The following is a 15,651-nucleotide window of genomic DNA, read 5'->3' as shown; positions in this document are numbered from 1 at the left end:
TCTCTCACCTCTTCCTCCCCTTCTCTCACCCCCTCTCTCACCTCTTCCTCCCCTTCTCTCACCCCCTCTCTCACCTCTTCCTCCCCTTCTCTCACCCCCTCTCTCACCTCTTCCTCCCCTTCTCTCACCCCCTCTCTCACCTCTTCCTCCCCTTCTCTCACCCCTCTCTCACCTCTTCCTCCCCCTCTCTCACCTCTTCCTCCCCCTCTCTCACCTCTTCCTCCCCCTTCTCTCACCCCTTCTCTCACCTCTTCCTCCCCTTCTCTCACCCCCTCTCTCACCTCTTCCTCCCCTTCTCTCACCCCCTCTCTCACCTCTTCCTCCCCTTCTCTCACCCCCTCTCTCACCTCTTTCTCCCCTCCTCTCACCCCCTCACCGCATTCTCTCCTTCTCTCACCCCCTCTCTCCTTTCCTCATGTCCTTCACGAGCAGGTCTCAGGTCCTGACAATTTTGAGGCTTTATTTTTAGTATAATATTTGATCTGCCATCATTGATAAAAAAAATAAGAAGGTTGTGTGTGTCGGGGTGTGTGTGTGTGTGTGTCGGTGTGTGTCGGTGTGTGTGTCGGTGTGTGTTTATTAATAGGATTTGTAGACTAACTGGTCACTCAGCCTAGTGTGATTCACATCTGGTGACTCAGCCTAGTGTGATTCACATCTGGTGACTCAGCCTAGTGTGATTCACATCTGGTGACTCAGCCTAGTGTGATTCACATCTGGTGACTCAGCCTAGTGTGATTCACATCTGGTGACTCAGCCTAGTGTGATTCACATCTGGTCACTCAGCCTAGTGTGATTCACATCTGATGACTCAGCCTAGTGTGATTCACATCTGGTGACTCAGCCTAGTGTGATTCACATCTGGTGACTCAGCCTAGTGTGATTCACATCTGGTGACTCAGCCTAGTGTGATTCATATCTGGTGACTCAGCCTAGTGTGATTCACATCTGGTGACTCAGCCTAGTGTGATTCATATCTGGTGACTCAGCCTAGTGTGATTCACATCTGGTGACTCAGCCCAGTGTGTTTCATATCTGGTCACTCAGCGTAGTGTGATTCACATCTGGATTTGTAGACTATCTGGTCACTCAGCCTAGTGTGATTCATATCTGGTCACTCAGCCTAGTGTGATTCATATCTGGTCACTCAGCCTAGTGTGATTCATATCTGGTCACCCAGCCCAGTGTGTTTCATATCTGGTCACTCAGCCTAGAGTGTGATTCAGGATCACACAGTCCCTGCCATGTCAATCCCCCCCATTATGAGAGAGAAGATAATATAAGAGAACTCAAGGGGATGGTGGAAGTGAACAGACTGATACATAGGAGATAAGAGGACAGTGGAACATAGTGAGGTGGTTTGAATCCCTGGTTCAGGAGGGAGGGATTGAGGGATGGGGGTGTGTACTGCTAGCTAGACACCAGGAAGAATTCAGGAAGGAGGGATGGGGGTGTGTACTGCTAGCTAGACACCAGGAAGAATTCAGGAAGGAGGGATGGGGGTGTGTACTGCTAGCTAGACACCAGGAAGAATTCAGGAAGGAGGGATGGGGGTGTGTACTGCTAGCTAGACACCAGGAAGAATTCAGGAAGGAGGGATGGGGGTGTGTACTGCTAGCTAGACACCAGGAAGAATTCAGGAAGGAGGGATGGGGGTGTGTTTCTCTATTTCATTTGTTCGATATCACTACCTTTTTCGTGTTCACTGAAGATGACAATGATCCAGCAACCCATGAACACACACACACACACACACACATGCAAATACACACACACACATGCAAATACACACACACACACACACACACACACACACACACACACACACACACACACATGCAAATACACACACACATGCAAATACACACGCACACACATACACATGCAAATACACACACACACACACACACACATGCAAATACACACATACACACACACACACACACGTTGCAGTCTGTCACGCCTAGCATTAGTAATCCCATAAACCCTAGCGCCTGAGAGAGCGTTATGAGGATTAGTGAGCATTGGCAGCGAGAGGATTGGCTGACTGAAAAGAAGTACAAGACTAGGGTTTCCTTCTGCCAAGACCTGGGATGTCACAAAGAGAGACAGAGACAGAGAGAAAGAGACAGTCAGTTACCTTAACATGTAGAGCCAGTTACCCTGACATGTAGAGCCAGTTACCTTAACATGTAGAGCCAGTTACCTTAACATGTAGAGTCAGTTACCTTAACATGTATAGCCAGTTACCTTAACATGTAGAGTCAGTTACCTTAACATGTATAGCCAGTTACCTTAACATGTTGAGTCAGTTACCTTAACATGTAGAGCCAGTTACCTTAACATGTAGAGCCAGTTACCTTAACATGTAGAGCTAGGGGGTCAGAGTTAGGGGAGGAGGAGTTGTATAGGAGGGAGGAGGGGTCAGAGTTAGGGGGCGAGGAGTGGTATAGGTTGAAGTGGTTGTCTGGTGGTTGTCGGTGTCTAGGGATGCATCCCAAAATGTCACCCTAGTCCCTATATAGTGCACTACATTTGACCAGGGTCCTGTATTGAATAGGGTGCCATTTCAGTCACATCCAGCAGCAGCATTTTCAAAAGATTCAAGTTCCTCAGCGTGCACATTACTGACAGCCAGTAATGGTCCCTTCACACAGACAGGGTTGTGAAGAAGGTGCAACAGCGAGAGAGAGTGATGGAGAAGGTAGAAACAGCACGTCCAGTGAACAGGTCAGGGTTCCATAGCAGCAGGCAGAACAGCTGAAACTGGAGCAGCAGCGCAACCAGGTGGACTGGGGACCGCCAGGAGTCATCAGGCCAGTTAGTCCTGAGATACGGCCCTAGGGCTCAGGTCCTCCAGGAGGGGAGAGAGAGATGGGAGAATTAGAGGGAGTATGATGTAAGATCACACCAGATGAGAAAGGAGAATTACACCAGATACGAGAGGTTGATCCTAGCCCCTCGGGACATTGTTGCAGCATAGATACTGTAGACTCAGACGGGGGGCTGGCATGACTTGACACATGGGAGAGCACTAGTAAGCCAGTGGCTCAGCCCTCGTAAAAGGGTTAGAGGCAGAGAATCCCAGTGGAGAGAAGGAAGCTGGCCGGGCAGGGACAGAAAGTATGGTTCGTACCTCCAGTGCCTTGGCGTTCACCTTCACACCCCTGGGCAAGACTACACTCAATCATAGGACCTACTGAAGAGATGAGTCTTCAATAAAGACTTAAAGGTTCGAGACTGAGTCTGCGTCTCTCACATGGATAGGCAGATCATTCACAGGAGAAAGCCATGCTGTTTGCTTAGAAATGATATTCTATAAGGAGGCCTGCATAGCGTAGCGTACGTGTAGGTATGTACGGCAGGACCAAATCGGAGAGATACGTAGTACTTTGTAGGTTATCAGAGAAACAGGAATCCAGTGTAGAGAGGCTAGCATTGGAGAAATATGATCACATTTTTGGGTTCTAGTCAAGATTCTGGACAAAAAGTCCAATGTTACTAAGATTACTAAAATGGAAAAAAGCTGGCCTTAAACTATTCTTGATATGTTCGGCAAAAGATAGATCAGGGTCCAGAGTAACGCCAATGTCCTTCACAGCTTTATTTGAGACAACTGTACAATCATCAAGATTCATTGTCAGATCAAACAGCAGATCTCCTTGTTTCTTGGGACGTAGAACTAGCATCTGTGTTTTGTCTGAGTTTAACCTCTTCAACCTATGGGGGCGCTATTTCATTATTGGATAAAAAACGTGCCCGTTTTAAGCGCAATATTTTGTCACAAAAACATGCTCGACTATGCATATAATTAACAGCTTTGGAAAGAAAACACTCTGACGTTTCCAAAACTGCAAAGATATTATCTGTGAGTGCCCCAGAAATGATGCTACTGGCGAAACCAAGATGAAACTTCAAACAGGAAATGAGTTTAAAAGGAAAAAATAAAAGATGCCATCCGCTTCCTTATGTCGGAAACACAGGCTTCCAGGGTATCGTCTGCATAGCAGTGAAAGGTGACATTGTGTTGCCAAATGACATCACCAAGAGGTAGAATATATAGTGAAAATATATAGTGAATACATAGTGGTCCTAAAACGGAACCTTGAGGAACACCGAAACTTACCATTGATTTGTCAGAGGACAAACCATCCACAGAGAAAAACGGATATATTTCCAACAGATAAGATCTAAACCAGGCCACAACTTATCGGTGTAGACCAATTAGGGTTTCTAATCTCTCCAAAAGAATGTGGTGATTGATGGTGTCAAAATGGGAGGAATAGGAGATTTGATATGGGCCGGTAGTTAAAAAATATATATATTTGGGTCAAGGTTTGGCTTTTTTTCTTAGGATAGGCTTTATTACTGCCACTTTTCGTTAGCTTGGTATATATCCAGGGGATAGGGAGAAATGTATCATGTTCAACGTTCTGTAGGAGGGCCAAGCACAGGAAGTAGCTCTTTCAGTAGTTTAATTGGAATAGGGTCCAGCTGGCAGCTGGAAGGTTTAGAGGCCATGATTATTATCGTGATTGTGTCAAGGGGGATGCATTAAATGTTAAGGTCACATGACACGGTTAAACGCTGTGCCTTGTATGACTGTTAAGTTTTAAAAACTGAACTGTGAAATTCTACGCATCAATTTCTATACCCTGTGTCTTACCAATGTCGTAGGAAATTGCAAGATTCTATATTATGTTTTTTATTTTTTATATTAGACAGAATATAGTATTCTGTTAATTATTGTGTGTGTGTTCTACTGAGGATGAGCCTCTATGAGATAACACTGACAGAGGAGATTTACGATGTCTTTGGGTGATAAAACCTAAAGAGCTTTCCAGAGAACATGAGTTAATGTTTATTTGCTATACCGTACCAGGAAGAGACGATTCCAGTTTGGAGTAGGAGGACCAGACACTGGTCTTTACAATGAAGTAGATACCTTTCATACAAATCTTAACCTTGTGACCATTCTATGTATCTGTTGTTCGTCATGTAGGTTGAGAGTGGTGTATCTTGGCTATAAAAGATCTTTGTACTTTTGTGTTGTCACTTCTCAACGGTTCATTAGAAACGGTGCATCATTGTAAGTCAAGTGCTATTGCAAAGCTCTTATTATTAAAGATGTAGTTTAAGTATAACTCTGACTGGTGTGTGAAGTTTGTTTCTCCTCATTTGGTACATACAGAAATTAGCCACCACACCAATTTGATGTAGCTGTTGTATACATAGTGGTGTTCATTAACATGGCTTCCATCTCCTTGATCTGATCTGGTACATCTCCTTGATCTGTTTCATATATCTTCTACCCAACACTGGTCTGCTACTGAAGCATGCTGAGAGTATTGTCTCTCATTTCCCTCTAAACTCTTCACCTTCAGTCTGTTGCTGGCAGCCATCAATTAATCACTTAGTTCGCTCACCCCCTTACCATCAATTAATCACTTAGTTCGCTCACCCTCTTACCATCAATGAATCACTTAGTTCGCTCACCCTCTTACCATCAATGAATCACTTAGTTCGCTCACCCTCTTACCATCAATGAATCACTTAGTTCGCTCACCCTCTTACCATCAATGAATCACTTAGTTCGCTCACCCTCTTACCATCAATGAATCACTTAGTTCGCTTTCCCTCTTACCATCAATGAATCACTTAGTTCGCTTTCCCTCTTACCATCAATGAATCACTTAGTTCGCTTTCCCTCTTACCATCAATGAATCACTTAGTTTGCTTTCCCTCTTACCATCAATGAATCACTTAGTTCGCTTTCCCTCTTACCATCAATGAATCACTTAGTTCGCTTTCCCTCTTGCCATCAATGAATCACTTAGTTTGCTTACCCTCTTGCCATCAATTAATCCCTCTTATATCTCATGAGTCAATACATCACTTAGTTAGCTCTCTGGATGGTAACCTAGTGGTTAGAGAATTGGGCCAGTAACCAGCAGGTAGCCTAGTGGTTAGAGCGTTGGGCCAGTAACCAGCAGGTAGCCTAGTGGTTAGAGCGTTGGACCAGTAACCAGCAGGTAGCCTAGTGGTTAGAGCGTTGGGCCAGTAACCAGCAGGTAGCCTAGTGGTTAGAGCGTTGGGCCAGTAACCAGCAGGTAGCCTAGTGGTTAGAGCGTTGGGCCAGTAACCAGCAGGTAGCCTAGTGGTTAGAGTGTTGGGCCAGTAACCAGCACGTAGCCTAGTGGTTAGAGTGTTGGACTAGTAACCAGCAGGTAGTCTAGTGGTTAGAGTGTTGGACTAGTAACCAGCAGGTAGCCTAGTGATTAGAGCATTGGGCTAGTGGTTAGAGTGTTGGACTAGTAACCAGCAGGTAGCCTAGTGGTTAGAGCATTGGGCCAGTAACCAGCAGGTAGCCTAGTGGTTAGAGCGTTGGGCCAGTAACCAGCAGGTAGCCTAGTGGTTAGAGCGTTGGGCCAGTAACCAGCAGGTAGCCTAGTGGTTAGAGTGTTGGACTAGTAACCAGCAGGTAGTCTAGTGGTTAGAGTGTTGGACTAGTAACCAGCAGGTAGCCTAGTGATTAGAGCATTGGGTTAGTGGTTAGAGCGTTGGGCCAGTAACCGTAAAGGTTGCTGGATCAAATCCCCGAGCTGACAAAGTAAAATCCTGTCGTTCTGCCCCTGAACAAGGCAGTTAACCCACTGTTCCTAGGCCGTCATTGTAAAATAAGAATTTGTTCTTTAACTGACTTGCCTAGCTAAATAAAGGTTAAATAAAATTCCCTCGTATCTCAGGAATCAATCAATCCCTTAGTTAGCTTTCCCCTCTCCTGTGTAAGTGTTCTTCCTCTAGTCTAGTCCATGTGTACACACCACAACACACACACACACACACACACACAAACACACACACACACACACCACAAACACACAACACACACACACACACACACCACAAACACACAACACACACACACCACAAACACACAACACACAACACACACACACACACACCACAAACACACACACACACACACACACACACCACAAACACACAACACACAACACACACACACACCACCAACACACACACACACACAAACACACAACACACACACACACACACCACAAACACACAACACACACACACACACACACACACACACACACCACAAACACACAACACACACACACACACACACCACAAACACACACACACAACACACACACACACAACACACAAACACACAACACACACACACCACAAACACACAACACAAAACACACACACCACAAACACACAACACACACACACACAACACACACACACACCACAAACACACAACACACACACACACCACACACACACACACACACACACACCACAAACACACAACACACACACACACACCACAAACACACAACACACACACACACACACACCAGCATCCTACTGTATTGGAGTGATGAAAGGCATCAGTTTATTTGTTCAGCCCAAGCTGGTTGACAGATGTCTGGTTAAAGAGATTTACTGTTGGAAGACTATCAGCTTGTCTAGACTGGGACAGTACATCTGTTAAAACAGTCTCTAGACTGGGACAGTACATCTGTTAAAACAGTCTCTAGACTGGGACAGTACATCTGTTAAAACAGTCTCTAGACTGGGACAGTACATCTGTTAAAACAGTCTCTAGACTGGGACAGTACATCTGTTAAAACAGTCTCTAGACTGGGACAGTACATCTGTTAAAACAGTCTCTAGACTGGGACAGTACATCTGTTAAAACAGTCTCTAGACTGGGACAGTACATCTGCTAAAACAGTCTCTAGACTGGGACAGTACATCTGCTAAAACAGTCTCTAGACTGGGACAGTACATCTGTTAAAACAGTCTCTAGACTGGGACAGTACGTCAGTTAAAACAGTTCCCCCTCTCCTCCCCCCTAGCCTCCATGACTACCTCCTCTTCATCTCTATACTTCCCCCTCTCCTCCCCCCTAGTCTCCATGACTACCTCCTCTTCCTCTCTATACTTCCCCTCTCCTCCCCCTAGCCTCCATGACTACCTCCTCTTCCTCTCTATACTTCCCCTCTCCTCCCCCTAGTCTCCATGACTACCTCCTCTTCCTCTCTATACTTCCCCCTCTCCTCCCCCTAGTCTCCATGACTACCTCCTCTTCCTCTCTATACTTCCCCCTCTCCTCCCCCTAGCCTCCACGACTACCTCCTCTTCCTCTCTATACTTCCCCCTCTCCTCCCCCTAGCCTCCACGACTACCTCCTCTTCTTCTCTATACTTCCCCTCTCCCCCCCTAGTCTCCACGACTACCTCCTCTTCCTCTCTATACTTCCCCCTCTCCTCCCCCTAGCCTCCACGACTACCTCCCTCTTCCTCTATATACTTCCCCCTCTCCTCCCCCTAGCCTCCACGACTACCTCCTCTTCCTCTCTATACTTCCCCCTCTCCTCCCCCTAGCCTCCACGACTACCTCCTCTTCCTCTCTATACTTCCCCCTCTCCTCTCCCCCTAGTCTCCACGACTACCTCATCCTCCTCTTCCTCTCTATACTTCCCCCTCTCCTCCCCCTAGCCTCCACGACTACCTCCTCTTCCTCTCTATACTTCCCCCTCTCCTCCCCCTAGCCTCCACGACTACCTCCTCTTCCTCTCTATACCTCCCCCTCTCCTCCCCCTAGCCTCCATGACTACCTCCTCTTCCTCTCTATACTTCCCCCTCTCCTACCCCCTAGCCTCCATGACTACCTCCTCTTCCTCTCTATACTTCCCCTTCTCCTCCCCCTAGCCTCCATGACTACCTCCTCTTCCTCTCTATACTTCCCCCTCTCCTCCCCCTAGCCTCCATGACTACCTCCTCTTCCTCTCTATACTTCCCCCTCTCCTCCCCCTAGCCTCCATGACTACCTCCTCTTCCTCTCTATACTTCACCCTCTCCTCCCCCCTAGCCTCCATGACTAACTCCTCTTCCTCCCTCCATAGTCTCCACTTCCTGGTATTCCATACGGAGGAGGTCCACGATGTGTTACGTATCTGGGACGGTCCCCAGGACGGAGGGGTCCTCCTGAGGGAGCTCAGCGGATCGACCCTTCCGCCTGACGCCCACAGCACCTTCAAAGCCGTCAGCCTCCAGTTCACCACCGACTTCTTCACATCCAAACAGGGCTTCGCTCTGCAGTTCTCTGGTAAGAGGTTGAATGTTATATAGTTTGCACGAGAGGAAAAAAAGGGCAGGAGGGAATATGTTTGAGTGTTAACCAACCTTAAAATGAATTGGTCTGGATCATAAACGTGTATATGCACCCGTACTGTAAATAGAGCCTGTGGTACCAATGGGAGATTTGAATGGAAGCTACATGCTATGTGTTCATGTTGATAATGCACTGTATGCATACTGTTTATTGGTATATAAGTTGAAGTAGCTATTCTACATCTCTAGAAATGACTCTACCTTTTTCATCAGCTTGTGATTAAATAAAATGTAGGTTAAAAGAAAAAGAAATATTCCAGTTAGGATTCAGTTAGAAATGTAGAGCTGGAAAGAGACATTCTCTTTCCCCTCTGTCTCCAGTGTCCACTGCCACGTCGTGTAACGACCCAGGTCTGCCCGCCAACGGGACCCGCAGTGGGGACAGCAAGGAGCCCGGAGACCATGTCCTGTTCCAGTGTGATCCCGGTTACGTCCTTCAGGGGGCCACCAAGATCACCTGCACAGAGATCAACAGCCGCTTCTTCTGGCAGCCTGACCCCCCCACCTGCACAGGTAAGACCTGTTAACCCAACACCCCACCTGCACAGGTAAGACCTGTTAACCCAACACCCCGCCTGCAGTCTGTACCAATTATACCAACCTACAACCCAGTCTGTACCAATTATACCAACCTACAACCCAGTCTGTACCAATTATACCAACCTACAACCCAGTCTGTACCAATTATACCAACCTACAACCCAGTCTGTACCAATTATACCAACCTACAACCCAGTCTGTACCAATTATACCTACCAACCCAGTACAACCAACCTACAACCCAGTCTGTACCAATTATACCAACCTACAACCCAGTCTGTACCAATTATACCAACCTACAACCCAGTCTGTACCAATTATACCAACCTACAACCCAGTCTGTACCAATTATACCTACCTACAACCCAGTCTGTACCAATTATACCAACCTACAACCCAGTCTGTACCAATTATACCAACCTTATACCTACCTACAACCCAGTCTGTACCAATTATACCTACCTACAACCCAGTCTGTACCAATTATACCTACCTACAACCCAGTCTGTACCAATTATACCTAGCTACAAGTAATTTTCCAACCTACAACCCAGTCCACCAACCTAAACCCAGTCTGTCTGTCCAACCTCAACCCAGTCTGTACCAATTATACCTATCAACCCAGTCTGTACTGTCTGTCTGTCTTTTCACCTACAACCCAGTCTGTACAGTCTGTACCAATTATACCAACCTACAACCCAGTCTGTACCAATTATACCTAGCTACAAGTAATTTTCACACAGCCACCCAATGTCTGTCTGTCCATCCGCCCATCCCCTGTCTGTCTGTCTGTCTTTTCACAGAGAGACAGAGGGAGAGAGAGACACAGAGAGAGAGAGAGAGAGAGAGAGAGAGAGAGAGAGAGAGTCGCTAGTTAACAACAGCAATTAAGACATTGTAATTAGCTTCATTGTTTAATCAGGGCAAGGCGTAATTAGTTTGAACATTCCTTTGAAATCACAAACGGAGGGAGATCGGTCATGAGTCGTGTGTGTTCCTGGCTCCAAAGGTTTTACAGGTGAAAACCTAACAGGGGTTTGATGTCGACAGGCATTAGTGGAGTCTCAATACTGTTGAACCTCTTAAATGGGCCTTTATTAACTCAGCCAAATACATGATATAGGTTCTGACTATACTGAACTTGGTCAAATACAGTCAGGGCCATATCAGATTCAGAGTTCATTAGTTACCACAATGCAGCTTACACAAAGGGGTCTGTTTGGCTCGATTGCAAACCACATATCCACAGAAGCTGGAGCTAGCTATGCTGGCACATGAAGGCAATGAATTGGCAGTGGTGGAAAAGTACCCAATTAGCAAACCTGAGTAAAGATGCCTTTACAAACCTGAGTAAAGATTCCTTTACAAACCTGGGTAAAGATTCCTTTACAAACCTGAGTAAAGATTCCTTTACAAACCTGAGTAAAGATTCCTTTACAAACCTGGGTAAAGATTCCTTTACAAACCTGAGTAAAGATTCCTTTACAAACCTGAGTAAAGATTCCTTTACAAACCTGAGTAAAGATTCCTTTACAAACCTGAGTAAAGATTCCTTTACAAACCTGAGTAAAGATTCCTTTACAAACCTGAGTAAAGATTCCTTTGCAAACCTGAGTAAAGATTCCTTTGCAAACCTGGGTAAAGATTCCTTTGCAAACCTGAGTAAAGATTCCTTTACAAACCTGAGTAAAGATTCCTTTACAAACCTGAGTAAAGATTCCTTTACAAACCTGGGTAAAGATTCCTTTACAAACCTGAGTAAAGATTCCTTTACAAACCTGAGTAAAGATGCCCTTACAATCCTGAGTAAGGATGCCTTTACAGAAAATGACTCAAAAGTAAAAAAGTCACCCAGTAAAATATGACTTGAGTAAAAGTCTACAAGTTTTTGATTTTAAATATACTTAAGTATTAGAAGTAAATGTAATTTAAAAATATATACTTATCAAAAAGTAAAAGTATAAATCGCTTCAAATCCTGATATCAGTCAAACCAGACAGCACAATTGTCTTGTTTAAAAAAATTATAATTTACAAATGGGCAGGGGCTTCAACACAGACATAATTTAGGGGCAGGGATGTTCTGTTGCTATCTGTATCTTCATGTACTTCTCATGTTTCCTCTCCTCTCTCTCTGTATCATCATGTTTCCTCTTCTCTCTGTATCATCATGTTTCCTCTCCTCTCTCTCCCTGTATCATCATGTTTCCTCTCCTCTCTCCCTGTATCATCATGTTTCCTCTCCTCTCTCTCCCTATATCATCATGTTTCCCCTCCACTCTCTCCCTGTATCATCATGTTTCCTCTCCTCTCTCTCTCCCTGTATCATCATGTTTCCTCTCCTCTCTCTGTATCATCATGTTTCCTCTCCTCTCTCTCCCTGTATCATCATGTTTCCTCTCCTCTCTCCCTGTATCATCATGTTTCCTCTCCTCTCTCCCTGTATCATCATGTTTCCTCTCCTCTCTCTCCCTGTATCATCATGTTTCCTCTCCTCTCTCTCCCTGTATCATCATGTTTCCTCTCCTCTCTCTCTGTATCATCATGTTTCCTCTCTCTCTCCCTGTATCATCATGTTGCCTCTCCTCTCTCCCTGTATCATCATGTTTCCTCTCCTCTCTCTCTCTGTATCATCATGTTTCCTCTCCTCTCTCCCTGTATCATCATGTTTCCTCTCCTCTCTCTCCATGTATCATCATGTTTCCTCTCCTCTCTCTGTATCATCATGTTTCCTCTCCTCTCTCTCCCTGTATCATCATGTTTCCTCTCCTCTCTCTCCCTGTATGATCATGTTTCCTCTCCTCTCTCTCCCTGTATCATCATGTTTCCTCTCCTCTCTCTGTATCATCATGTTTCCTCTCTTCTCTCCCTGTATCATCATGTTTCCTCTCCTCTCTCCCTGTATCATCATGTTTCCTCTCCTCTCTCTCCCTATATCATCATGTTTCCCCTCCACTCTCTCCCTGTATCATCATGTTTCCTCTCCTCTCTCTCCCTGTATCATCATGTTTCCTCTCCTCTCTCTCCCTGTATCATCATGTTTCCTCTCCTCTCTCCCTATATCATCATGTTTCCTCTCCTCTCTCTCCCTGTATCATCATGTTTCCTCACCTCTCTCCCTGTATCATCATGTTTCCTCTCCTCTCTCCCTGTATCATCATGTTTCCTCTCCTCTCTCTCCCTATATCATCATGTTTCCTCTCCTCTCTCTCCCTGTATCATCATGTTTCCTCACCTCTCTCCCTGTATCATCATGTTTCCTCTCCTCTCTCTCCCTGTATCATCATGTTTCCTCTCCTCTCTCCCTGTATCATCATGTTGCCTCTCCTCTCTCCCTGTATCATCATGTTTCCTCTCCTCTCTCTCCCTGTATCATCATGTTTCCTCTCCTCTCTCTCTCTGTATCATCATGTTTCCTCTCCTCTCTCTCTGTATCATCATGTTTCCTCTCCTCTCTCTCCCTGTATCATCATGTTTCCTCTCCTCTCTCCCTGTATCATCATGTTGCCTCTCCTCTCTCCCTGTATCATCATGTTTCCTCTCCTCTCTCTCCCTGTATCATCATGTTTCCTCTCCTCTCTCTCCCTGTATCATCATGTTTCCTCTCCTCTCTCTCCCTGTATCATCATGTTTCCTCTCCTCTCTCTCCATGTATCATCATGTTTCCTCTCCTCTCTCTGTATCATCATGTTTCCTCTCCTCTCTCTCCCTGTATCATCATGTTTCCTCTCCTCTCTCTCCCTGTATGATCATGTTTCCTCTCCTCTCTCTCCCTGTATCATCATGTTTCCTCTCCTCTCTCTCCCTGTATCATCATGTTTCCTCTCCTCTCTCTGTATCATCATGTTTCCTCTCTTCTCTCCCTGTATCATCATGTTTCCTCTCCTCTCTCTCCCTATATCATCATGTTTCCCCTCCACTCTCTCCCTGTATCATCATGTTTCCTCTCCTCTCTCTCCCTGTATCATCATGTTTCCTCTCCTCTCTCTCCCTATATCATCATGTTTCCCCTCCACTCTCTCCCTGTATCATCATGTTTCCTCTCCTCTCTCTCCCTGTATCATCATGTTTCCTCTCCTCTCTCTCCCTGTATCATCATGTTTCCTCCCTCTCTCCCTGTATCATCATGTTTCCTCTCTCTCTCCCTGTATCATCATGTTTCCTCTCCTCTCTCCCTGTATCATCATGTTTCCTCTCCTCTCTCCCTGTATCATCATGTTTCCTCTCCTCTCTCCCTGTATCATCATGTTTCCTCTCCTCTCTCTCCCTGTATCATCATGTTTCCTCTCCTCTCTCCCTGTATCATCATGTTTCCTCCACTCTCTCCCTGTATCATCATGTTTCCCCTCCTCTCCCTGTATCATCATGTTTCCTCTCCTCTCTCTCCCTCTCATCATGTTTCCTCTCCTCTCTCTCCCTGTATCATCATGTTTCCTCTCACTCTCTCCCTGTATCATCATGTTTCCTCTCTCTCCCTGTATCATCATGTTTCCTCTCCTCTCTCTCCCTATATCATCATGTTTCCTCTCCTCTCTCTCCCTGTATCATCATGTTTCCTCTCCTCTCCCCTGTATCATCATGTTTCCTCTCCTCTCTCTCCCTGTATCATCATGTTTCCTCTCCTCTCTCCCCTGTATCATCATGTTTCCTCTCCTCTCTCCCCTGTATCATCATGTTTCCTCTCCTCTCTCCCTGTATCATCATGTTTCCTCTCCTCTCTCTCCCTGTATCATCATGTTTCCTCTCCTCTCTCCCCTGTATCATCATGTTTCCTCTCCTCTCTCTCCCTGTATCATCATGTTTCCTCTCCTCTCTCTCCCTGTATCATCATGTTTCCTCCTCTCTCTGTATCATCATGTTTCCTCTCTATCATCATGTTTCCTCTCCTCTCTCTCCCTGTATCATCATGTTTCCTCTCCTCTCTCTCCCTATATCATCATGTTTCCTCTCCTCTCCCTGTATCATCATGTTTCCTCCTCTCCTCCCTGTATCATCATGTTTCCTCTCCTCTCTCCCTGTATCATCATGTTTCCTCTCCTCTCTCTCCCTGTATCATCATGTTTCCTCTCCTCTCTCTCTGTATCATCATGTTTCCTCTCCTCTCTCTCCCTGTATCATCATGTTTCCTCTCCTCTCTCTCCCTGTATCATCATGTTTCCTCTCCTCTCTCCCTGTATCATCATGTTTCCTCTCCTCTCTCCCCCTGTATCATCATGTTTCCTCTCCTCTCTCTCCATGTATCATCATGTTTCCTCTCCTCTCCCTGTATCATCATGTTTCCTCTCCTCTCTCTCCCTGTATCATCATGTTTCCTCTCCTCTCTCTCCCTGTATCATCATGTTTCCTCTCCTCTCTCTGTATCATCATGTTTCCTCTCCTCTCTCTCCCTGTATCATCATGTTTCCTCTCCTCTCTCTCCCTGTATCATCATGTTTCCTCTCCTCTCTCCCCTATATCATCATGTTTCCCTCCACTCTCCCCCTGTATCATCATGTTTCCTCTCCTCTCTCTCCTGTATCATCATGTTTCCTCTCCTCTCTCTCCCTATATCATCATGTTTCCTCCACTCTCTCTCCCTGTATCATCATGTTTCCTCTCCTCTCTCTCCTGTATCATCATGTTTCCTCTCCTCTCTCTCCCTATATCATCATGTTTCCTCCACTCTCTCCCTGTATCATCATGTTTCCTCTCCTCTCTCTCCCTATATCATCATGTTTCCTCCACTCTCTCCCTATATCATCATGTTTCCCCTCCACTCTCTCCCTGTATCATCATGTTTCCTCTCCTCTCTCCCTGTATCATCATGTTTCCTCTCCTCCCTGTATCTCATCCCTCTCTCCCTGTATCATCATGTTTCCTCTCCTCTCTCCCTGTATCATCATGTTTCCTCTCCTCTC

General features: G+C 45.7%; 1 protein-coding gene across 1 annotated transcript in view; it reads left to right on the top strand.

The window, feature by feature from the left end:
- Positions 1 to 15,651, top strand: part of LOC115124127 (CUB and sushi domain-containing protein 2) — a gene marked incomplete at both ends in the record, with an annotated part of 130,816 nt that overhangs the window by 47,719 nt on the left and 67,446 nt on the right. The window contains 2 exons of the mRNA XM_065015731.1: positions 8,948 to 9,150; positions 9,537 to 9,728. Coding sequence (XP_064871803.1) covers positions 8,948 to 9,150; positions 9,537 to 9,728 — 395 coding nt within the window. The remainder of the gene's footprint in view (positions 1 to 8,947; positions 9,151 to 9,536; positions 9,729 to 15,651) is intronic.

Source organism: Oncorhynchus nerka, unplaced genomic scaffold, assembly GCF_034236695.1.
Source record: "Oncorhynchus nerka isolate Pitt River unplaced genomic scaffold, Oner_Uvic_2.0 unplaced_scaffold_1298, whole genome shotgun sequence".
NCBI lineage: Eukaryota > Metazoa > Chordata > Actinopteri > Salmoniformes > Salmonidae > Oncorhynchus > Oncorhynchus nerka.
Note: the sequence above shows the minus strand (reverse complement) of the source record. Positions and strands in the feature narration are given on the sequence as shown.